We start from the raw sequence: 24,996 nt of genomic DNA, 5'->3' as shown, positions 1-24,996 counted from the left end.
GAATCTCCAAAGAGTCCTTAGGATTAGTGCCAGCCTTTCTGATCACATGTTTGTGTGATCCAGGTGTCTGTCCCACAATCTGCTGCTCTCTCTCACACACGCCAGCAGCCAAGTAAACAGGACAGAAAAAGACTTTTTCCTTCCTCTCAGCGGGGCCTTTGTTCTGCCTCAGTTTGTCTTATTGAGCATCCCAGCAGCCCACTGACCCACTGGAAATCAGTGGGTAGGAATGACTGTACTGCATACAATTAAGGAGCTCACTTAACAATCAGCAGGGGAGGAGACTCGTGTGTGTGTGTGTGTGTGCTGGTTGTGGCCCGCTGTCTTAAAGAGGTAGGTCTGGATAACTAATGGCATCAGTGGACATATTTTTATGGGTTTATATTTATCATCCCCAAGTAAGTTTCCGTCAACAGTTGTTTTTATGTGTATTTTGTATTTGAACATAAGAAGAACTGATTTGAAATGTGCAAAAAATACTAAAATAATAATATATAATAATTAAAAATAATGTTAGTGCATTGACAATACACCAGAGGTTTATACAGCATTTATATTTTTATATTACCATTATAAGCATGATGACCAGTTTCACCATCATTTCCCATTTGCTAGATTGATTTAACTGTAACAAAACATACTATTTAGATAATGGTTTTTTTCCCTAAAACATGCTAGAGAAATTCGATAAAACAGGAATAATGTACTTACGTACCTACTTACCTTCGTTACAACAAAACAAAAATTGCCAATTTCTCAGTGTGGGAAAAGCACACTGGGTTGTATTATTAGCCAAATTTTTGACATTTGTTCACAGCTTTGCACAACATTTTGATGGAAGCCTTCCTTCTGTCTCCCTCTGTCCCTTGTGGTTGCTTCCTCTCTCTCTCTCCTGCTCACTCAGCCCTCCCACTGGATGTGAGGAATGCCAAGGAGAAGCAGCAGGCTTTGTTTTGAGTTTATTTGTGTGCAGGACAGAGGCGGTTTCCTGACCTTAGGTCGGGGGTGTTTGGGGAATGTGTGATCTGCAAATTAGCATGAAGTTGATGGAGGCAACAGCAGCACTGGTTAACACCATTTAACTGGGTGTCGTACCTTCAGCACCACTCATCTGACTTCCACACATAAACCCATCTTTTCTGTTCCTCCATCCCTATGCACATCCGCATCCACATTCAAATTAGTTATGTGTTTGGTAATAATCAAGCTCTTGTATCACGGTCGGCCACTTCCTCTGGAGATAAGCAGCAAGCCATGATGATGTGTGTTAATGCTGAGGAAGAGGCGGTGACATGTGGAGAAACCCTCCCACTAAGTGTCATGGGGATAGAGTCAGTGGTTGCAGTGATGGTGGGCTGAAGTGGTATTAGCTTTGAAAGTATTTGCTGTGATCCTGCCACTGCTGTTACATAACTCCTTCACAATAATGGGTTCTAACAAGAACGCTTACTCTATAGGCAGGGTGAGTTTATTTGACATTTTCATTCTAAAACAAATGGCTTCATTGACTGTGGAAATAGCTTCTTTCAGCAACTTTTTATGTCTTGCACTCTGCCAGTGTATGACTGATGGTAGCTGCCACAGCTGTTATTCTGTTGTCAGTGTTCTGCCAACAATTGGCTGAGGGTAATTGAAACCTGCTGCGGTGGGCAGTGGTAGCTGTACATCGTTACTTTTGATTCAGCTAGCTAAGAAATAAAGATGGATCTCTCTCCCTGCCAGCCCCTCTGCCAGCCAGCTTCCCACCACCATTTTAGTTGCTAATAAATTGTAGGTAATTTCTCTACTGATACTGTAATTTGTTTACTGATGACTGATACTGTTTTTCTTGGAATGACATTATAGAAAATGGCATATTAGTGGGTTTTGAACTGACTTGATGACATCACGTAGGGCCTAGGGAGTTTGTGATGGTATGTTTTTTTTAATGCTTTTAGACCTATAAATTAATAGAGAAAGTTATCAATCGAAACAGGTTGCATTTTAAATTCAAAAAAAAAATATTTTAAATATATTATTTTTCCTTATTCTTATCTGGGGTTGGTCTAGATTCAATTATCTGTTGCAGTAGTATTAGACCCATGGCTCTTAGTGGCACTAAATTGGGTGGAGAGTTGACTGAGACTACTGTTGTGATTTAGAGTAGGTTGAATAGACAATCTCAGGACGTGTGCCAGCGTGTGGCGTCTTGAGTCTGACATTCAGAGAGGAGGAGTGAAATACACACTCATCAAAACATATACACATTCCTCTTATTTTATCATTTTTTGCTCACAGTCACAAGTAAAACTACGTCAAATCTGACGCCACTTACATCAGCCCACTTACCCATGAGCAATGGTGCTGTAAACAAGAGAGCAGTAAATTATTGAAGAAGCACTGCAGAGAGTTGTGCTCCTCACAGAGACAAGTTTGGAGCTGCTGTGCCATTAAAAAAGAATCTGAATATGAAGTTTCCAAATAAAGATTTTATTAATTTATTACAGACTTCTATAAAGTGAATATTCACACAAAGAGCATTAGAAAAATCTCATCTTTAGTCTTTTATGGTTTCATTGATATAATTGAACAGCTGTTTAAGCAAAGACGGTGAAGTGCTTCAAAGCATTAGTCTACATAATGAGATGTGTTCTGTAAATCCGACCTTGGATGTGTCAGAGGAAGGAGGATGGTTTATTAGCAGTGTCAAAGAGCAAACGCTGCTGCTCAGTGTCTTGTGTTTGCTGCTTGTGAAGATAAAAGCATGTCAATTACAGGGTCAGAGGCCACTGAATGCTCATTAAAAATGCCTTCAAAACCAGACCCGGCAATCTCACATCCTCTCCCCTCTCTGCCGGCATCTCTGCTCAAACCCTCTATCCTCTTACGGAGGCATTAGTTATGTCTTGAGTAACTCTATCAAGCTTGCACAAGCTCATGTCAGCATTAGCTGAGGGTTACACCGGCCACAAAAGCGCACTTTCTTTTTGCATCTTTTCTGCCGTCTCCCCTACCCCCCTTCCTACCAATGCTTCCTTCCCCCACAATCCCTCTCTTTGACTACTATTTAGAGTAGGCCCCGGGGATAGGAGAAGGCTCACAGAATGCATATGTGTGTGTGTACACAGTTGTGTACTGTGAAAGAAGAGCCGACTTTCTACCACAGCAATTCATACATGCTCTTAGTCGGTTGGTTGGCTGAAGTGAGGGAGTGAGCGGGGGCACTTTGATTCAGGCCTTTGTGTAGAGAAGGCGAAGAGTCTCTTGTTTCTAACTGACAGTGATTGTGATTAGTGGTGAACACACACCACAGCCCAGATTTGACATTAACATTTAGCTCAATAACCAGTGCTACAGCTTCTTAATTTTAATCTGCATGATGAATCACAGCCACCCTGTGCACTACTGTTTTTAATGATTCAGAAATTTGCTATTTTCCTGTAGCAGTTCTTTAAAGTAGCCTCCTGCTGTATTTAAAACAGGCATGGTTAGTGCATGTGCACCCCCCTACACACATGCACAGAGAAGTAGATTGTACTTGATGCACAAATGGGGTCAAAGTACCAGTTTTCTGTTTAAATATGCTGATGACCTGATTATTCAAGAACGGCATGTTTGTGTCTAGACAGTCAGAAAAGCTTAGATCCCCCAGCGGAGCTGGATGCCTTCCAGTTATTGACAGTATTGGCCTAAACACTGTAGTGTGTCTGGAATACGCATAAACATTTGAGCACACACACATTTTGTTTATATCCCAGTGTGAGTATTAAGAAGGGATGATGCCTAGGAGGATGATCTCACCTTGCAGAGCTGGCTTGCCCATCATTAGTTTAATGCTTGAGGCCTATTAAGTGTAATAATAATGACAACAACAACAACAACAGGACTAAACTACACAGCATTTGCCCGGAAGAGAACTGTACAAAATGTCTTGCATGCAGAATCCTTGCACTGATAAAATATAAAAACAAATGTTAAGCAATATAAAGTGTAAACTGTATACCTCACTTGTACACAAATACGTATGAGAATCAAAACTAGAGACTGGAAACAAAGGCTGTTAGATTAAAGTTAGTCTATAGAAATGCATTTAAGATAATAGACCACAACTGGCTGAGGTTTAAACATGATCAGATGATGCATATGACTGATGAGTTATCATCCAAAGAATGTAAATGTGTGTGTGCGACTGCATGCATGTGTGTGTGCGTGCGTTTGTGTGGAGGATGATCCTGCATTCTGACCACTGCCTTTGGTTTTTGTGCGACTAAGTATTCGTGTGGGTTTCTTTTGTTCTCAGTTACTGCGTAGCTCATCATCGAGGCTTGCGGGGAATTTGGAGTGGGATGCTGCTTGGAAGCTCCAACCACATGACTTGGACACACTGTGAAGAGCAATAAACACATTTTTGCAAAGTCAACTACATTCAGAAGTTTACAGTGACAAAACTGCCAGACTTCAAGGATACCAGTGCCAACCTCCCACTCTGCTTCCATACAGCTCTATCTCCAGCTATTGTTTTTAGCTGAATACTGAGGATAACAAACCCAGCCTGTTGATGTAGTTACTCTGCTACATGTCTTTTGTGTGCATGTGTGTTTCGCTCAGGGCAGCTGATAGACAGTGTCCAGCTGCTTGGTCTGAGGTAGGTTGACCAGAAATTCTCTTCCGATTAAACCCTTTTATGCTCTAAACATTTCACACAGTGCAGGGCCCCTAAAATTAAACATGTTTTGAAATGAATCTAATGTAGCTGACATAGCCATCTGTCTAGAATCCACTGCTGGAAATGTGCGCTAACTCACAGACCATTACGTCTCAGGTCATTGAATCCATTTGGTCCCTTATGGGTTGAAAACTCCTGTTTGTGTATGACAGCCTGGGTTGTAGCCTTGACAGGACAAAAGAAGGTGTTAGACAGGATTTTCCAGAGCCAATCAGATCAGGCTTTTCCCTGGGTTTTTGGAGGAAAGCCCAAGTGTTTAGACAGGTGGATGAAGGGCAAATTTTACCTAAGAAGTGATGAGCTTAATGCCCCAGCCACACTTTATTCTGCCTTTATTCATTATCAGATTGGAGGACTACAGGTGACATGCATGGATTGTATTGTTTACCAGCTGAAAAAAATATAATTGAAGGGAGTGCTTATAGTAATATAACCCCAATATAATGTTACGTGTTGTAATGTTGAGTAATGTAAACCACCACCTGCAGCAGCTATAGTTGTGGTGCCATTGAACCAGCGAAACATGTAGTTGTTCTAGTGATGATAGATTAAACTCCCCACAACTTTGCCAATGCTAAATTGTGCCACACAGCTCTATGGTCCAAATATGTGTAATTGTTTGAATGAGAAGCAGAGGAAAGAAAAAGGGAGAATTTCTCTGCAAAATAATCAGATTCCACAGATAGGTGGAAAGAAATAATTATTGAGGAATTAAACCTGCTAATTTAACTTTTGTAGCTCGTTCTTAGAAAACATGGTTCAACTTAACAGTGTTTAATAACATTATCACATTAAGAAATCATTTTCACCCTCAAAATAGGCTTATTTATAACTCTCACAAAATGTGTGCCCTTGTAGCAACAGCCCAGTCAGTTTGAAAGTGAATAACTATCTTCAATCTAATTAGGTTTAATGAAAACCTGTAATGGCATTAGTGGGTTGAAGACATTTCAGTTGGGAGTGCTGCAGCAATTAGGGATGAAATTCAAGATAATATAAAGCCACTGCAATGAAGATTACCATGCAATAAAGAGAGAATTGTATGTCAGTCTAAAGCCTAAAGGGAAAAAAACGCATTGTAGCTTATAAATGATTTCAGATTTCTGTATGGTGGACAAAACAGTGAAGCCCAGGTGTGTAGTGGTAAGAAAAAGATGAAAGATTTAAACCCAGATAATCTGGATAATTTTGTCTGCTGCAATAGTTTGTGTCTTGCTTCAGCTTTGAGCCGCCTCACCTTCAGTTTCTGTGTAGAGTAGATGAAAAAGCCAGTTCCTGCCTTGGTTTCGAGCCTGTTTATTCTCACTGCTGACTGATGGGTCTAGTGACGCAGGGCCGGCTGAATGAGCAATAGAGCCAGATAGAGAAATGCAATCTCACAGCTGTCTGGAGACTTGCAAGAGAGAGAGAGAGAGAGAAATGTTCCTCTGGCAGTGGGCGTGCAATCAGGATTTATCACTCTCTCTAACACACACACACACACACACACACACACGCGCACGCACACACATGCACACACATGCACACCACTAATGTAGGGTACTACTGAAGAGGAACAGTGAAATGAACAGCTTAGCCAGATGCTTCAGTCTACTGTGGGAAGAGCAGAACGCCAGAGTCTGAAAAGATAAAGGAGGGAATGGTGATTGGACACGGGTCTTATTTCCTGGTTCACTGCGTGGTCGAGTCAGGTCACAGTGCTGATAGCTATAACAGGTCTTAGTCAAACTGTGGTGTGCTTTTATTAGATATTTTGGAGGACCAAGTGGGTGGAGTTTGATGCTGAAAAACTTGGAAACCTTTATTCATTCGTCACAAAGGCAACATCTGGTGCTACGTAGCAGTTTGCTCCACGCTCTGTGTGCTGAAACACAAACTAACAACCACTCTTTGACCTGGTCTGGGCTGTAGGAGTATGGGAGGCAAAGAGTGAGTCATATTCATGGTTTCTGTTTCTTATGGAAACTGAAAGTCAAAACATTAGTTGGCCATTTTGGGAAATATTAGAAGAGAAGATTGATGTGTAGTTACTAAGATGTTGAAGTGTTCCTTTATGTGAAATAAGAGTGCAGGAGATTATCAAAAGGCTGTCTCAACCACAGGTTTTTCTGAAACAAAAAACTGTGTGGGACTTACTTTTTATCTTACTTTCTCTCTCCCTCCCCCTCCTCACTCCCACCAGTGCCCACACTGTCCTCCTAATAGCTGTGATTGGTTGTAACATATTTAAACCAACTGTCCACATTTTGTAGCCTCACTGGCATTTAAAAACCTCTTGTGACTGACGGGTGCGGCATGAGTCGCTTCTCGCAGCCACCCGTCGCCTCCCTCTCTGCCTCTTTGGTCGTTTTGGGTGGCGGCCTGTTGCACTGGTTGTTCTTATGCGTTGTTTTGGATGCATGGATATATTTCTTTTCCCCAGTCTCCGTCTCTCTCTCTCTGTCTCTCTCCCCCTCTGGCCCTGCTCAGCTGCTCCAGCCATCTGTGCAAAGGCAAACAGAGAACAGAGGGATGGAAGGAGAGCCGGGGCTGTGGGGGAGGAAAGAAATCGAGGAGGGGGAAATGGTTGGGAGAAAGGGAGGATGAGTGGAAAATGAAAGAAGGCCCTTTGACATGTGAGATTTAGTTTAGAGGATGAGTAAAGAGTGACCGAAGAGGGAAAGAAAGACGAGGAAGAGTGTGCAGGAACTGTTTCCAGGAAGCTAGCAGCATAAAGATGATGTCTGTCCTCTTCTAGAAATAGGACAGCGAGTGTGTGCCTACAAGTTTAGGTCAGTGGAAACTAGGATGACTAGTGATGTCTGGATTTTACAGTTCGACCAGCAATCATCAGCCAGTAGTGAGCTCATTTTATGTCTTGTTTTTTCCCTGTCTCTCTCCCCCCTTCTCTCTCTGTTCCCATGCTCCACAGGCCAAGCCTCTTCCTCTGGGCTGGCCTCTGCCTTGCCTCAGAGTTTGTCTCACCACTAAGCCTCCTGCACAGCCGGCTCCTTGCTCTGTTTGTAAACTTTGACAGGGCAGTTTCCTGCTTCTCCCCCCACTTCCCTTTCTACTTCTCTCAAACTTGGAAAAAAAAAACCTTCTTCTCCTCATCCATTACTTTGAAAGACACTAAGGAATCAGAATAAGCAACAGTTGTCTGATACTGATGCAGATGATGTATGACAGTGTATCACAGATGGTTGCCCTTCATCAGGCTTCATATGCTTCACGTCCCCATCTCTTGTCCTCAGTTACTCATGTCTCTGACTGCTCTGCTTCTGACCCATGAGTCAAACTGTCTCCCTGTCTTTGGGTTCATTGTTCATGCCTTGACCCACTTAGCGAATATATCCAAGCCTGTTTCCCGCACCTTACTTTTCTTTTTATATCCATTTAAGTCTAATCGTTGGAAGTTGCGTGTGTTAACTTTTTACTTATGGTAAATCCAGTTGTGTGTTATGATAATTTGCGTGCTAAAGCTTTTTGCACTCCCTTAAGTGTTGTATCGCAGAAACCTAGTCTTCCACACTAGTGACTCTGATGCCATTTTGTTCCAAGGAAAAAAAAAAGAAGCCAACCCGTAGCAGTTCCACTGGCCAAGTGTGTCACTGAGCTTTTTAGTGTCACAGAGGGGACCATTTGCCACTGCACTGCAGTTGGCATTGAAATTAATGAAGGCTATTTGTAGATTATATTGTTCCTCCAGCAGACATGTTGTCCTCCACCGCCGCTCCTTTTGTGGCCTCTGAGACCTCACAGACATTAAACTGATCATGAAATGTGTTGGTCTAATTGTTTATACTGAGGTTTCTCTCCGAGCATGACTTATGAAGCTGTGATCTATTTTCTTTTTATGGGTGTCTGTATTATGTCTCTCTCTATGTGTTATATTGTCCTATATACGCTTCAGTCCCCCCTGGGTTTATGCAGCAATCCAGTCTCCTATACAGTATTATGGCACATCTTGTTATATTTCTGTGCACAATGTGCCTGCCAACTCTCGGATGCATGTATAAAAATGTTTCTGTGTGTATGTGTGTGATGCTGAAGCTGTAAGAAGATAGAAGCCACTGGTTTATCTGATTCCCAGGGCTAACAACATTCCTGGTGCTCTGTGTACTGATAGCAGAGACAGCAAACTGCTTTTCATGTCTGGTCTTGCTGTTGACTAACTGTATGTTATCCTGTCTCTCTCCAGACCAGACCTTGCTGTCTCCAGAAAGCCTGTAGACCTGTGGCCATTCTGTGAGATTTAAGACGATCAGCCCTGCCTTGCAGAGACGGACCACTACCATTCTAGGGGAGATGAAGCCGGATGGGGTTGCCACGGCAGCAATGGAGCCAATGGAAGCATTGGAATCCAATCCAGAAAATGAGGCAGCACCAGCCGTGGGACAGGACCCCAACCAGGCAGCCAGTCCGGTGGGAGAGGAGATGCCACAGCAGCCTGTAGGAGAGACAGGCCAGGTGGAACCCCAACCGGAACAGGCCAAGGAAACCCCAGCTGCCAAGACCAGCAACAAGACCTCAGGAGACTCCAAAGCCAAGACTACCAACAAGACCACACCCAAGACAAAGCCCACAACCACTAGCCCAACCAAGGCCACATCTGGTTCACGGTCCAACACATCCCAGAGCCGCCTCTCCAATGGCGTGTCTAAGCCTCAGACCAATGGAGTGGCTAAGAAATCCACACCCACTCCAGACAAAAAGAGCGCCCCGACCTCAGCTGCCTCCAAAAAACCAACAGGCACGGCTGGAGCCCCAGCCACCAAAAGCAAAGTGGGTGAGAAGAAAGCCACAGGGGCTGCTCCTGCCACCAATGGTGCAAAATCAACGACTGGACCAACAGCAGCCAAGAAGACACCATCCACAACTGCTAATGGTGTCAAAACCAGCACCACTGCAGCTGCTGCTAGAAAGCCCACAGGTCAGTGAACATGTCAGCACAAGACAAAAAGTTATGATCAGTGAGAAAGTGTAATCCAGAATGTAGGCTATGTGGGACAAATATATCCACAGCAAGTCTAGCATAAAATGTTTTCAGCTTCAACTCTAATCAGGAATAGTCACTGTAATGATGATGTGCAGATAGATGTGGATAGAGTCAGCCTGCACATTAGACATGGCAGAGTGACTGCTGCTGATCTAGAAACACATTTGCCCTAGATCCTGTACTGAAAGAAATATATCTGACCTTTATCTGTTATGTTACTATATAGTATATACTGTAATACTGCACTAGATGATGATGTTCTTATCATACACATATTTTTTACAACTTTTTTCTCTCTCCTCTCCTCTCCTCTCCTCTCCTCTCCTCTGCTCTGCTCTGCTCTGCTCTCCTCTCCTCTGCTCTCCTCTCCTCTCCTCTCCTCTGCTCTGCTCTGCTCTGCTCTGCTCTGCTCTGCTCTCCTCTCCTCTCCTCTCCTCTCCTCTCCTCTCTTCTCCTCCAGCTTCCAAACCTGCCTCTGCAGCTCCCACCAAGCCCAGCTCTACTGCCTCACCTAAGCCTGATAAGCCCCCTGTTTCCAAGACAACCAGGTAGGTGTGACATTTGTGTGGAGCTGAGGCCTCGCCTATGCTGGAGTCTGAAACACAGGCAGCTGTCTATAACTGGTCCTCTTCTCAGACATCCTCTAAGCCAAAATGTTCTAACTGGCCTCCTTTTATGAAAATCCTTTTCAATGATTTGCCAGCAAATCAGCACATTTACTGCAGTGAATCCAAATACCTAACCAAATAGATAGGAATTGCTGGGAATGAGTTCAGCATTATAAATGTTCTGAGTGCCAAGTGTGAAGCAGTTGGTTCAAAAGGCTTCGCTTGGCTACAGGTTCAAAGAAGACCCTGTTTAAGAAAAAACACCCCGGAGGAATGAGGGACAATGATCCCCCACATAGAGGATTGGAGGGGCCGGGTATAAGTAGGCCAGCTACCAGCCAGTGTCAGAACAAGCCTTAGAGGGATGCCTCGCAGGGTTTCACCAGAACAAGCATTATACAGCATTATTAATAAAACAAGTTTTAGGAAGGGTAGGGCGGGGGGTGGTAGCAAATGGAGGAGGGGCAGTTAGAAGAATTAAATGAGAAAAAGAGTATGATCTCAGTGCTTTGTTGCTTTACAGTGAGTGGTTGTCTGTGCTTCTGTACACCAGAGTGTCTGTTTGTGTGCAATCAGGTCAGCATGTGTTCCTCACCTGAGTCACAATGGGCGCATGGTGTTGGGTCCTGAGGTGACTGGGTGAGATATCGGGAGAGGAGGCTGAAGGAGGCCTTTGTCTGAGACAGTGAGGATCTTGATCAGATACTGCCTTCGGGGGTCTGAGTGTTCTTTCAGTAGATTCTTCTCCATCTGCCTCTTCTTGTTTATTTCTTTCAGCAATAGCCAGTTTCTTCCTTACACCATGGTGTATGGTATGATGTGTTATGTCACCATGTTGGTGCATTGTTCAGTCAGAAACAGACCATTTGTAGCAAACTGCAGGAAATCACAGGAAGATGCTTTAAAGCATAGGCTGGTATTTGGGGGAAATAGGCTTATTCACTTTCTTAGCTTAGCTGAAAGAGTGGAGTAGTAGTAGTATTACATATTTAGTAATGAACTTTGAGTGAAGCAGCCTCCTCAGAGCGTGGGAAACACCCAGTGCTTATACAGTTGTGTTAGGTGGAGAAGACTCCACAGATCAATACAAGAGATTAGGCAGGGAGAACAGAATCCATCATTGCATCCACAGAGGAACTAGGCTGATGTTTGTTAGCTTATGGCAGATATACATATAAGATGTTTAAGGTCATTTATAAACCATGTCTCCAGCTCTGATAAGTCCAAAACAAAATGATTTCGATATGTTGTTACCTGATTCGTTTAACTCAAAGATCAAAATTTGTACTGGCCTCAAAAATCCAGTATGGGCCGGCTCCAGTCCACAGCAGAAGAGCAGAGCAGGAATTAAACATACATACAGAATTTTTTGCCATGTCCCCCTGTCTTATACTTTATTTAGCTATTGCCAATAGACTAACATGACAAAGTTGCAAGTAGCATTCTTCCACCTGAGAGCAAGGTGTTTTAGAGCCCATCCTCCCCCTCCACACTCCACGTGCCACTGGTAGCAGTTGGGGCTGTAGAGATTACACTCAGATTACAGTTTTATACAATGGTTAATGTGCAAACATCTCATTAAAACGTATTATACAGAGGCATGCTGTTAATCATCAGTGCAGAACAGAACGCTCATTGTGCGACCTTTATGGACTATCACAGTGATTTCATTCATAGAAATTTACATTACACCTTCCTCATGTTCACCCAGATTTCTGTGGAACATCACCTCCCACCTTTGCTCCTAAAATACCTTACAGCAAAGAAATCTGCAAACACAAATTAAAAGTATCAGAGTTAAGTTCAAACACAGGTCCACAGTCCTTAAAGGCAAGTCTCACCACTTAACAGCCATCTTTGAACACCTTGTGGCAGTTATTTCAGGCTAAGAAGGCCCCTTTTTAAATGAATAGGGAAGGAGCCATAACTCCACTTTCACTGGTCACTGGGACATAAATCTGATGTACTTAAAAGAGCAGCAGTCAAACCTCAAATGATGAAAAACCATGTGAAAAATGAGGTGAAATTATAACGTTTATATTTGTTTCATGTATGAATTTCAGCACCGTTCTAACCTTCTCATTGGTCAATGCAGAACTGATGTAGTTTTTTGTTTTTTTTTGTTAAACTGACTTTTCCATGTCAGCCAAGCATCACAACTTTTTAAAAATGTCTTTTATTTTGCTATATTTCAACTTCTTTCCTGCATTTCCACTCAGGTTTTTAAAGCACAAATTCAAAATGTGCATACAAACAAGTGGAGTGTCTGTGTGTCAACATCACTGATGTGCTGTGAACACCACCTGTTTGTTTGCTAAATACCAACTTTCAGCAGGCTGCACTGCAAGAAGCCACACCCTTAAATAAAAAGACTAATGTAATGTAATGTAACGCCGTCGAATTTATCAAGAGACTGCACTGAAATCTAGCCGAGGCTATTATTGTAATCAGGTTAAGTTCAGAGTATTAGTGTGTATCTAAGTAATCTTTGTGAGTGTATGAGTCAGTAAAATGTGTTACCCACTGTGGATGTGTAACCCAGAGAAGGATTTTGCTGCAGTAGACCTACATATGAATCCCCAGGAGAGAGGTATAACCATTACTGACGATAGGCTCATCTGACAGCACCATGTACCCTTGTAGGCATCCTTCATTAAGTGTGTGCGTGCACATCAGAGTCTGTATATGCAATGTGCTTTGACAAGGCCATAAATTTCTACTTTAATTAGATTTTGCCCTTTTCCTACCTCACTCAATCCTTAATTCAGGCCTGCTATCAGCAGAGTGGTGGAGAGCTCCACAGACTCATTCATTGCAACAGTAGGCACCCCCTGCGTACACACACACACACACACACTCACACACATACACACACACACACAACACAGTGGGTCTATCAATCTACTCAGTGTTTCTCTGGCTCAATTGATTTAATTCCATCTGTAGCAGGTTCCACTTCTCAGACAAATAAAAGGCAGGTTCACTAAGTGACATCAATCTAATTTAAGGCCACTCACAAGTGTTTTGTTCCTCTATTCGGCCAGATGTTTTAACAAAATTAAATTAGGTTGTTTAGTTATTGTCTCTTACAGCTCATTCTAGGTCCAGCCGTTTTGTGACACTCTGCTCAGAGAGAACCTTTCTAGAAAACAGTCTTGACTCCTCTGAAAAGCTCACGTACATAAACAGCTCTTTAGTTGTACACTCAAAGTTGAAAGAGAAATATCCTGTGTGGACGGGTCTGATAGTCACAGCATTTCCCAACCGAAGAAACAAGCCCCCCCTACACTGCACTTTACCTGACTACAAATACAGCAACGGGTCAGTGAGTTTGTAGATGCTGAGCTGACAGTTATATGTTGTTTATGCACCAATGTATGTACAGTTTAAAAATGTTTTTTTTTTTTTTTCATGGGTGTGGTGAGTGTTTGTGTTTGGATGGTTTGCAGTGGCTCTCTTGTGTTCTTTATGAGGTGTGTATGTGTGTGCACCTGCTGTTTGAAGCTGATTGCACGCAGCACGCCGCCTGTGACAGGAAACATTTGAGCCTGATAAGAGTCCAAATGGAGAAAGTAGAAATCATTATGCGATGTTTGAACATCATGTCTATGCGTGCTGCAGTGTATGCTAACTGTTCATGTGCCAGCATGTATGCATGAATATGTACCAGTTTTCTTAGGCAGCTGCAAAGATGATTCGTGTCCAGTTTGCATAGATAATTGGAGACTGGTGTGCAGTGTGCAACCTGCCCAACAGGACTGTGCTGTAAACTGTGCGTACACTATATAGGTGCTTCAGCATATGCACGTATTGTATGCGCTGCTTCCAGACGCCTGCATAGTAGTAGGAGCAGCATGTAATTAGAATGCAGAGCATGTGTTCATTTGCCGACATATTACTCTGTATGATGAGGACGTAAAGGGGGAAGGGAGGCATACATGGTTTACTGGACATGTGGTACATGTGCACGTGCCGCTTAGTTGCTTTCTCCTGCCAGCCCCGCTGTCTGCGGATGCGGCAGAGTTAAAGTAAAACAGAAATGGTGGCAGTGGAGTATGGAAGCTACATGGCTGAATAAGTCATGTGTCCCTGGTGAGCTCCCATCACTGCTGCCAGAGATACATACAGAGTGTTAGGGCTGTGCTTGCAGAGAGTGTGAGTTGTGTGAGTTGTGTGAGTTGTGTGAGTTGTGTGAGTTGTGTGAGTGTGTGTGTGAGAGAGAGAGAGAGAGAGAGAGAGAGAGAGAGAGAAGGCAGCAAGGACCAGAGGGTATCTCTGTGTGAAACAAAAGGAAATATTGCACTTTTGTAGATCAGAGGACAGAGCAAGGGTATTTGGTCTTTATTGTACAAATTCACAATAGAAAATGAGACAAGCTCACTCTTGAGTGATCAGGTGGTTTTCTATTTTTCCTGCCATCCACTCAACCTCTCATGTTCCCACATTAGTCATGCTGTTTTCCTCATTGATGGTCCCTCAGGGATGATAAATTTTTACTGCAGTTGGTTGAATGCAGCCTCTTCATGATCTAACAAATTACTGCTGATGTAATGGTCCAGCACTGGTGTGTGTGGTGGGCAGTAGTCTGGGTCCTTGCCCCAGATACTGTTCAGCTGTCCAGCATAAAGCAGACGACATGTTGCGCAGGCTGTAAATCTTGTGTTCTGCTATGGGTGTGGTCGATGACTCTGTGATGCAGTCTTCCGCTGCCATGATTTTATAAGGGTGAAGCTGGCGAGCCAATTACCAAATGGATTTAGTGGGAATGAGTCTGAGGGAGGGAAGGAGGGAGGACAGAGGGAGGTGGATATGTCTGAGTGTGAGACAAAGGTTTGAGTGTGTTTGTGGGTGTGTTTATGGGTGTGTTCACTCTTGCTGCAGACATGTGGCAGATGTGATAGATACTGGAGAAAATGCTTTCTGGAAAGTAGTGTTTTTTTCTCTCTATAAGAATCATGTATTCACTTCTCTATTTTCAGACCTAATGATGAGCATAAAAAATATTTAATTTCCTGATATTCAGTCGAAAAATCCCTATTTGTCTCAGTCTCTTAACGAATGTAGTTGGTGGTATGTACTTCCTTTGTGACTGATAGATGATTTAATAGGGATAATTACTGGATTATCACCATTATTACGTCCTCAGCATGCATATAGAGATGACTCTGCTAACACTAAAGCCTTATTTCTGTTTTATTCTTCCATCAGAGGAAAGAATGTGACACATTTTAAAAAGACTGAGAAGGTCTGAGGGCTTTTATCATCTTCATTTAAACAAGACCCTGTTTGTAGATTTATTTTTAGATTTTATACATTTTCCTTTAGGAGTGACAGAAATGATAGAGCATCTCACATAACACTGTATATGGTGGACACTCAGTGCCCACTTGGTGCAGTGATTATTTAGTTTGGATTCTACCTACATTTAAAACATAGAGGCACAGGGTCCACACTTCCTGCTTTGCTGCTGCTTCAGAGCAGTGTGACAGGCAGCCACTGTGACTTAATGCTACCACAGTGAGTCCCAACTGGTCTCCATCAAGATACCTGGGGACAGTCGTGATTACGTTTAGAGAGGAGAGCTCTGATCAGCTTCATTTTACAGTAAAACTCCCACAGTGCCCGTAGTCACATGACTACATCCTTCCTGAAGAGGCCGAGGCCACTCTAACCAGGATAAAGATCCTGCCTCCACATCTCTGCCACTTAATTAACACAGCATCATCTTTAATTTGCTGCTTTTCTTGAAAAGAGGGAGGTCCCTCTACCATGGCTTGTTGCCTTTTCAGCGGGCAAGATGTCTGTCTGCACGCTTGCTTTGCTCCTGCTTACTCATTTGCCCCTTTCATGGTGCATCTTATTATCTAAATCATAGCCTAACTCTTGGTGTATCTTAACAAAGCGGCACCAGCAGGCAGCCATGTTCTTACACACATTAATCCTTTTTTCAGCTGCAGTGATGGAGGCAATGTGTAGCTGCAATCAAATTAAGGTGAACTTGCTGTATTTTGCCGTGTGCATCAGCGAGCCTGCAGCGACTGTCAGTCATCTGATTCTTCAGCTCCAGTGCGTTTCTGGGCTTTCTGGTTAACATTCGCATTAACCCCAATTTATAGTGTAGTTTCTCCCAGCAAGGCCTGTGGTGAAATATGAACAATGTTCTTTTTTTTCCCTTTGATACAAGCTGCCCATTGAGTTAAATATAGGCACAAAGTGGCAGTAACACTTTTAGTCTTCTCTGTCATTCAGCTGACAGTGAGCTTCATTACAGACTGAATAGAAACTTGAAATAATTCAAGCAACAATGCATCATTGTTTGCAGACATTGTCACCATGTTAAACAACATCAAATCTCAGAGCACACAAGAGCTCATTTTACTGTGGCCTGGTGTCTTAAGTACCATAATAGTTTTTCAGCTGTGCAGACTGCCTTCTTCGGTAACACACTGATATAAGATAATGTGTAATCGGATGAATATTATCTGCCTCCTCATTCCATCTCTCTCTCTCTCTCTCTCTCTCTCTCTCTCTCTCTCTCTCTCTCTCTCTCTCTGTCTCTGTCTCTGTCTCTGTCTCTGTCTCTGTCTCTGTCTCTTGCCTCGTTCTTTCTCAGTGGCCTGGTTATTTTCCAGTGCTCTTTAAAGCAGTCCTGCCTTTTTGGATTATCCATTTTCCTTTTATCAGACAGATTATTGTGAATACTGTGTCTGAATATCCCTTCAGCATACTTCATCTCCAATGCCAGCCCCTGTATCCTTTAATTCTCCTCATTCTCCTCTCCCTGTAATTCTATTCTTATCTCTTCCTCTCTAATTCAGGCACCACAGAACTTATTCTCATTTCACCTTTTAACATCTAGTTCACAATTTTAGGCTTAAAATCTCAACATCTCACTCACTGTTTCAGAGCTTCAGAGCTTTGTAGTGGAGCACTGTTACACAGAACACATTTTAGATGGAATGTTTTCGCTCAGACTAGACTAAACTTTCCTCAGCCAGCTCTGCAGTTCAGACAAGGATTGGATGCAACTTGGTCTTACATTTTATCGCAGTGCCAGCTGATAATCATTTTCATCTCTCTCTTTTATACTGTCTCTATAACAAAATTGTAACAGGGCTTTGTTTTGCCACAAGAACATTAGCACATTTACTCACATATTTCCTTGTCAGCATTTTCCAGTAAACACAATCTCCTCCAAATACAGCCAGTCAATGCATCACAGATGAGTCTATGCGGTTTTGCTTAGCCAAAAGGGTTTCATATTAGCAGAACTGCGCAGACATGATCCGACAATCCCAATATCACTAACACACCTTTCACTACCCTGAAGCCAATTATAAGTGATAATGATCAGCTGTAAAAGCTGGTTTGAACTTTTGACGTGACCACACCCCTATTGTGTTGCCACCCATTGCCACCCATAACCTGGCTTTAATCTTATTTTTTGTTACCAAACCGTATTCCGTTACATTTGCCAGGTTGTGCACAGCATGCACTACTTCATTGCCCTTAAACAATGACTGTGCTTCTAACACAGCCTGTGGTTCCAACTGGGGGATTTGGAGAAGTTATTTTTGTTCTCCTTTCAGCATTAAAGATTAACGTGGTCCCAGCCATCTTCACTCTCCTCTACCTCCCTCCTGCCTGTTCTCTTTCTGCCAGAACTAACTCAATTCTTTATTTAGAAACATGCAGTTAGTGTAGCATGGGCTCAGGAGATTGCACACCACAGCCTTGTCAGGACTACTAGATGTAGGTTACTTCGCTCAGACGTGACATAGAAGCCAGCTTTTGGGCCAGGCAGGCGGCCAGGACGGGCAAGCTGATGCATACTGCCCCAGGTGTCATTCCCTTGTGGGGACAGGATGCAAACAAGAGATCAGGGACAGGGTTGACTGGGCCTGGGATGCCTCTCTGGGGTCCATTGTGACTCACCTTCCAAACTGCATCGTTTCATAGGCCCGAAGAGGAATTTGTCATGGGGTTGTGGAAGAGTGAGCTGGGCCTGGGCCTGTTGTTACTAGTGTTTCAGATGCTAATACACTAAGAGCCAGTTCATGCTAGATGACAACTAGTTTGTACGACATGTTGTGCAACTGCGTCTGAAGGCAGAAGTGTTTATAGCTTTTCCCAACAGCCTTTCTGGAAGGCAGAGTTTCATAAAGAGGGGCAAGATGTAATAATTGTTTAAATATGGGAGTAACGGCGCATATCAGGAAAAGCTATCTGTTAACAGCCTGCTCTAATGAGGGGTCTGTGTCTGCCCTCCTGTGTTTGGGAGGGCTGATGCCACATCTGTGAAAGGTCATTTAGGTCAGGGCCTTGCCTGCTGGTGCACCCATTAAGAATGGTCTGTTTTCTGCTCATGAGGAGGAAAGCCTTGATGCACTTGTATTGTTTTAGTCCTGTAAGCTTTGTAAACAGCCTCGCTCATGTTTGTGCTGTTTCTTAGGCTACATTCTGGCAGTGACTAACGAGTGAGATGTCACAGTCTTGCTCCCTGTCACAATCACTCTGAGGCACTTGCAGCACAGGGTTAACTGGCACAACCTGATGTTTCCCCCTAGCTGTGAGTGGCTTGACAACTGAAATGCTTGAGTCACCTTAATTTAATTGTCATCCTTTATGTTTTGTAAATAGGGAAACCACCATCTTTTGAGTTCACTGAAATATGTCTTACAGAGATTTTGATGAATGAATGTATAAGTCAGCCTAGAGTGGACCAGCAGAGAGAGAATCATGAGTTAGAATGAGAATATGCAAATGTAGTCAGATTTGTTTCTCTGCTCCAGATCTCTATGCAGTAATATGTCTCTTAACCCTGTTCTTTGTCCCGTTTCTTCAGACCTACAACCGGCACGGCAGCATCACCTCGTCCGGCCACAGGCTCAACCCGGCCACCCACTGCCAGCACAACCAAGAGCTCCCCAGCTACAGCCAAACCTACCACCCCCAAAACTCCCTCCACCACTGCCAAGCCTTCTGCCTCCAAATCAACCTCTACTACCCCCTCTGGTGGCAAACCCCTAGCATCACAAACATCCAGGACCTCAACCCCTGTGAAAAAAGGTAAAAATGAGCAGGAATGCACAAGCATATAGTATGTATTGTATTTCAATATTATGGATTTTAAAACTCCACATTTCTTTTATGTTTTCATCTTTAATTTGAATAGTGATATCTCACAACAGAAAACTTAAATATTGAAATTTGGTCTTTTTTGTAGTTTATAAGATGCTGTGTTTTAGTTACATTATAACATTGTTGAACCATTCTTTGTGCTCTGTTTTTGCCTAGATGTTACCAAACCAGCCACCCCAGCAGCCAAAAAGTCTGCAGATTCTCCCCTTACCCGCCCTTCATCGACAACAAAGTCAGCTAAACCCGAGACCCCCAAAACAGCCTCAAAATCTGACATCACCGCCAAAAAGCCCACTACCACTAAGGCTGCAGACACAAAGACACCTAACCGCTCTAAAACACAAGAGAGTAAGCCCACACCTGCCAAGGCGCCTGCCTCCAAAACGGCCAAGACCTCCAGCCCAAAGAAAACTGTGGGCAGCAGCACCCCAACCCCTGTGAAGCGAGGCCCCAAAGCTGCAACAGTTGCTGAACCTGAAAAGGAAATTGCTGCAGCCGTAGCTGCTGCGGCAGCCATTGCTACTGCAGCAGCTGCCATTGCTGGACCTGAGGAACCAGAACCTCCTGCAGAAGTAGCTGTGGAGCCACCTGCTGTAGCTCTTGAAGCAAAACCATCAGAGCCCACACCAGAACCAGTCTTAGCACCAGTGTCAGAACCCATATGTGAACCAACACCAGAACCCGTACGTGAACCATCGCCAGAACCCGTACGTGAACCATCGCCAGAACCCGTACGTGAACCAACACCAGAACCCGTACGTGAACCAACGCCAGAACCCGTACGTGAACCAACACCAGAACCCTTGAGGGAACCAACACCAGAACCCTTACGGGAACCAACACCAGAGCCTGTAAGGGAACCAACACCAGAGCCCTTACGTGAACCAACACCAGAGCCCGTACGTGAACCAACACCAGAACCCGTACGTGAACCAACTCCAGAGCCCATACGTGAACCAACTCCAGAACCCATGCGAGAACCAACACCGGAACCTGTACGAGAACCAAGTCCATACCAAGTAAGAGAAACATCTCCAGAACCCCTTGTAGAACCAATGTCTCAGCTGTCAGCAGAGCCAGAACTAGAAGCTGAACCAGTCCATGAACCAGCCTCCAACGTTCAGCTGTCAGCCCAGTCGGACCTTTTCAAATTTGAGGAGTCTGCCAACGACTCAGTTCCTTCCCTGGGAACTACTGTCATGTCTCCTCCATGTTCCCCACCAGGCCCCGTCTCTCCTGTCAGAGAGCCACAGGAGGCCTCCTCTCTGCTGGACATGCATGTCCAGTCTGATCCCTGGGACATGGACCAGCCCCTGGCCTCATATGACATTTCTTCCCAGAGTGCAGTCAACATGATGAACTTCCAGATAGAAGAGGAAAAGGAAAATAAAGAACACTTTGAGGCAGAGGAAGAGGAAGAGGAAGAGGAGGAAGAGAAGGAGAACCTCTTTATGCCTCCCTCCATGGCTCCACCTGCAGAGACCTTTAATATGATGGCACAACCTCGCTCGCCCATGGATGATTTCACCTCCAGAGACCTGATCTCCCCTCATGAAAAGGAGGAGGCAGTGGAAAAGGCTGATGAAGAGATTAATGAGGATGATGATGAGGAGGAGGAGGATGAAGATGAGGAACAGAGGAGACTAGGCCATCAGCCTTCATCCATAATCACTGACATGAGCATGTCTCAGCCATCTGATGAGTTCCAGGTCCGGTCCTCAGCCTTTGGCGGTTCAGCGGGCTGGCACGGTGACGACCTGCTGTCTGGGATGGACTCTGAGGATGTGAGCAGCTGCACCAGCAGTCGGCAGCAGGGAGTCTCTGACCTCAGCAGCACCCAGCACACTGCAATTTTGGAGGGCACCCAGAGCTCAGACGCCCTGGTCGACTCAAGCCTCCGTGGCTCAGAGGGAGATGGTAATCTCATGGGTTCTCCCAACGTGGAAACCCTGGCCAATGAGGAAGAGGATGACGAGGATGAAGAGGATGAGCGGGTGGATGATATGGACCTGAGTTCAGAGAGAGTAGAGGAGCATCACAAGGTGTTCCAGCAGCAGGAACACGATGAGGAGGATGATGAAGATGTAGAGATGCACAGTGAAGGCGTGACAGAGAGCTGTGGGAATGCAGATGAAGATGACTTTAATGAGGAGGAGCGTTTAGACAACCTCAATCGCTCTGTTCCTCCGCCTTCCATCCCCCCAGCCTCATCTTGGGGTCAGACCAACCCCTTCTCCGATACCTGGGGTCAACCAGCCTCGCTGCTCTCCGTCTCCTCCCCCAGCCCACTGTCTGACCATGGGGCAGCTGAATCTGAGACACCAACTCATTCTCATGCCCAGGCATATTTGGACAGCAGTGCTCCTTCCTTTGCTCCTCAGTCAGAACAAGAGCCCCAGCAGCACGAGTCAGCCCATGAGGACATGAAGGGTTCGGCCAGCGAGGAGGCCCACATGCTGCTTGCTGCCCCAGCTGTAGGCATGTCTCAGTCCAGCACTCTGAGTGGCACAGGTCTGGCAGCCCACAGCAGCAGCGAAACAAGCACACCAGAGGAACTTCGCGATTACGACAGCAGCTCTGGGGTGGAGTCCCGCTCAGACAAGCAGCAGACCCCAGTGCCTGCTTCAGTCCAGCCTGACATGGAGCAGGACCTGGGTATCCATTTGGAGAAAGGAGATGGAGAAGAAGAGGAGGCTGAGACTCTCCCTGCTGATGAGGTCCTGGGAACTGGACCCCCAACTGCTCCAGCATCCGCCCCGTCTTCCCCCTCCACCTCAGGAGACGAGGCCAGTGATACAGAGGGTGAGATGCAGATAAATGACCCAGATGCACCGATGATGATGGATGAGAGCGCTGGGTTTGAAAGCCCTACTCCCACCTGTAATCTGCCCGCCCTTGATGAGGATGAGGAGGCGGGAGACACACCCGCCGGAGAGGGCGAAGAGGACGGAGGCGGGGCCACCCCTCAGTCAGCCAACTCTGTGGCATCTTACGGCTTCGACTGCACCACATCCAACTCCAACGCCCACTCCATGGCCGAGAGCTGCGGAAAGAGTCCAGGGATCTTCTCCCTGGAGAACGAGGAACAGCTGCCTGAGGAGGCCAAGGACCCCTCCCTCATCAAGGAGCTGACCCTGCCATCAGCTGCTGCCGCCGCCCAGGCAGAGAACCTGCTTGGCAGACCCGTGGACCTGATGCCTTTGGGTCTCCCAGAAGACATCCAGCCCAGTATAGATGAGCACCACTACATGCTGGGGGGAAAGATTGCAGCAGACCACCTTGGGGAAGTTGATCCGCTGGAGCCCAGTCGCCTTCTTGGGGCCGAGGAATCTGGAGACACCGGTGACAGCCAGCCACCGTACTACTCAACCATTTGTGATAAGACTGATAGTTTTCTGGCAGGTAATGTATAAGTCCCTCCTATTACCCCCGGAATGCACCTTGTCCCTGCAACCCTCCCCTTTTACCTGTTGTTCGTTTTCTCTCCAGTTGGGTTAGATGGCTTAGAAGAAAAAAAAAAGGAGAGCAAGATTGTAGGAAAAGATTTTAAAAAATGAACAAAGGAGATGGGAAAAAATGACTGTAGCAATTTTTAAATGAAGCCTCCCTCTTTCATACTGTTATGGTCATGGTTATGAGTGTGTGGCTTAAACTCCTTAATGTACAATAGCCACTACCATTTTCTAGTAGAATGTTCTTTTTAAGTAACACTGCATATTCTGTAGCCCCTGATGGGGTATTGACTGATTGGTCCAATGTGACTGAGCTTTTAAACCGAAAAAGAAAAAAAAAAACAGATGGAATGAAATGGACTCAATGTGTATTTATCCTACTGTTTTTACCGAACAAATGTCAATGATTTGTTTTTCTTTTTGTTTTGTATTTGCTTATTTGTTGTTTTTTTTTTTGTTTTTTTTGTTCCGTTAAAACCTGGTCCTCCCTACCCTGTGTACACACGCTTCATGTTCAACAGCACCATAGCGATAGTCACATGCTCCTTTTTAAAAGGTTGTGTTCTTATTTCAAGACTTTTAGCTGTCAAAATAAAGGCTAGGTATTAACATGGCTGTTTGGCCCTTACAGATTTGTTGAGGTAGGTTTGGGAGTATTAGATTGCAGTTGGTGAAGTTTTTAATGTGTGCTTCAAGAGGTTCTGCGCTCTTTGCATAGGTTGTTAAGGTATATAAAGTGCAGTCACGTACAGTATGTGTTTCAGGCATTTTGGTTTTAAGTGGCTAAGCTTCAAGCCTCAGTTAGCTGATCATTTGTGTTCCAGAACAGACTAACAACTAGCCTATTATTTGTGATGAGACCCTGCATTGTCCTACATCGCTATCACAGCTTTACACTTTCTGAAACGTTTTCATAGTGGGCGTTTGGTTTACTATTTCAACAGTATATTGCATGTTTAACTAACAAAAAGACTGTGTACTACCTTGAAATTTGAAACTATTCTACACTAGACATGTTCATAAATGGATGGTTCACACTAGGTTATCTTTCAAAATTCCATTAAAACATCATTGCAAGGCATTTTGTTCCTGTTTCTTATTTTCCCTATGGATCCAGCATGCCTGAACTGACTCTCCTTGTGTTTGAATCTCTGTGTATTTGTATGTTTGCACAACTAATTTCCCATGGTGTTTCCTATCTTTTACCATGGGAATAACTGGTAAACAGGAAGTGATGCCACATTGTACAATGTTGTATCTAAAATGGAATTTTGGTGGAAATCAAAGAGGTAATCCAAATGGTGTCCCAGTGCCCTGTTCTCCAGCATGCTTATGCCTTCATGACAGTTTCAGACTCAACACAGCAACAACACATGCTTGGTAGGAGAGACTCAATTAAAGGTGCCTTGTGGAGTTTCCTTGTAAACAAAGAAATGTTTTCAGTAAAACACATGTTCATCCTTCAGGTCGAATAAATGTGTTGAGGCATTTCTCTTCTCATAAAACATTTGCAAAGGCAATTTTTAAAAATTCTATATTGTTCACATTCATTGTTTGCAAGATTGCAGTCTTCTTCTGTGCCTCTGTGGGAACTCTGCAGCATTTGTTGGTGAATTGTTGCCACCAACTGTCAGTCAGGAGCCCACATAGTAGTGCAAACAAACCCACTAGTAAAAATATTACTCCACACTTCTAGTGGTCAAAAATTTCACAAGGTACCTTTAACAGCAATCAGACAGGAAATGCACCACACACCTTACTTTTCCGTCTTCAGGAATTGTATGCACAAGTGCAACAAACACTCAAACAAGGTGAAACCTGCTCAGACTTGCCTGCATCCTCCTGAATGTTCCACTCACACATTCAGCACACAGAAACACAAACATGCACACAGACATACTGAAGCATCTCCTCTGTGTACAAGCCACAAGAATGCATCTGAATGCTGAAGCTCAAGAAGACCACACACTCTTCTCCCTTTTGTGCCTTTTTCCTCTGACCCGCCTGCTCCTGTTCAAAAACCCCGACGTGGAAACACTCCAGACCCCCGAATGAAAATCACACACACATCCCTACACCTGAAACTTGTTAATATATTCTAGACTGTGTAAG

At 44.4% G+C, this 24,996-nt stretch overlaps 1 protein-coding gene across 1 annotated transcript in view; it reads left to right on the top strand.

The window, feature by feature from the left end:
• The window catches only part of prr36b (proline rich 36b), a 29,384-nt gene extending 5,419 nt beyond the window's left edge, over positions 1-23,965 (top strand). The window contains exons 2-5 of the mRNA XM_071474540.1: positions 8,886-9,617; positions 10,144-10,231; positions 19,137-19,360; positions 19,589-23,965. Coding sequence (XP_071330641.1) covers positions 8,993-9,617; positions 10,144-10,231; positions 19,137-19,360; positions 19,589-22,845 — 4,194 coding nt within the window. The 5' untranslated portion in view covers positions 8,886-8,992 and the 3' untranslated portion in view covers positions 22,846-23,965. The remainder of the gene's footprint in view (positions 1-8,885; positions 9,618-10,143; positions 10,232-19,136; positions 19,361-19,588) is intronic.
• The last annotated feature ends 1,031 nt before the right edge of the window (positions 23,966-24,996 follow it).

Source organism: Trachinotus anak, unplaced genomic scaffold, assembly GCF_046630095.1.
Source record: "Trachinotus anak isolate AG129_WGS33_773 ecotype Australia unplaced genomic scaffold, CSIRO_AGI_Tana_v1 ptg000003l, whole genome shotgun sequence".
Taxonomy (NCBI): Eukaryota; Metazoa; Chordata; class Actinopteri; order Carangiformes; family Carangidae; genus Trachinotus; species Trachinotus anak.
This window is presented reverse-complemented; position numbering and strand designations above follow the sequence as displayed.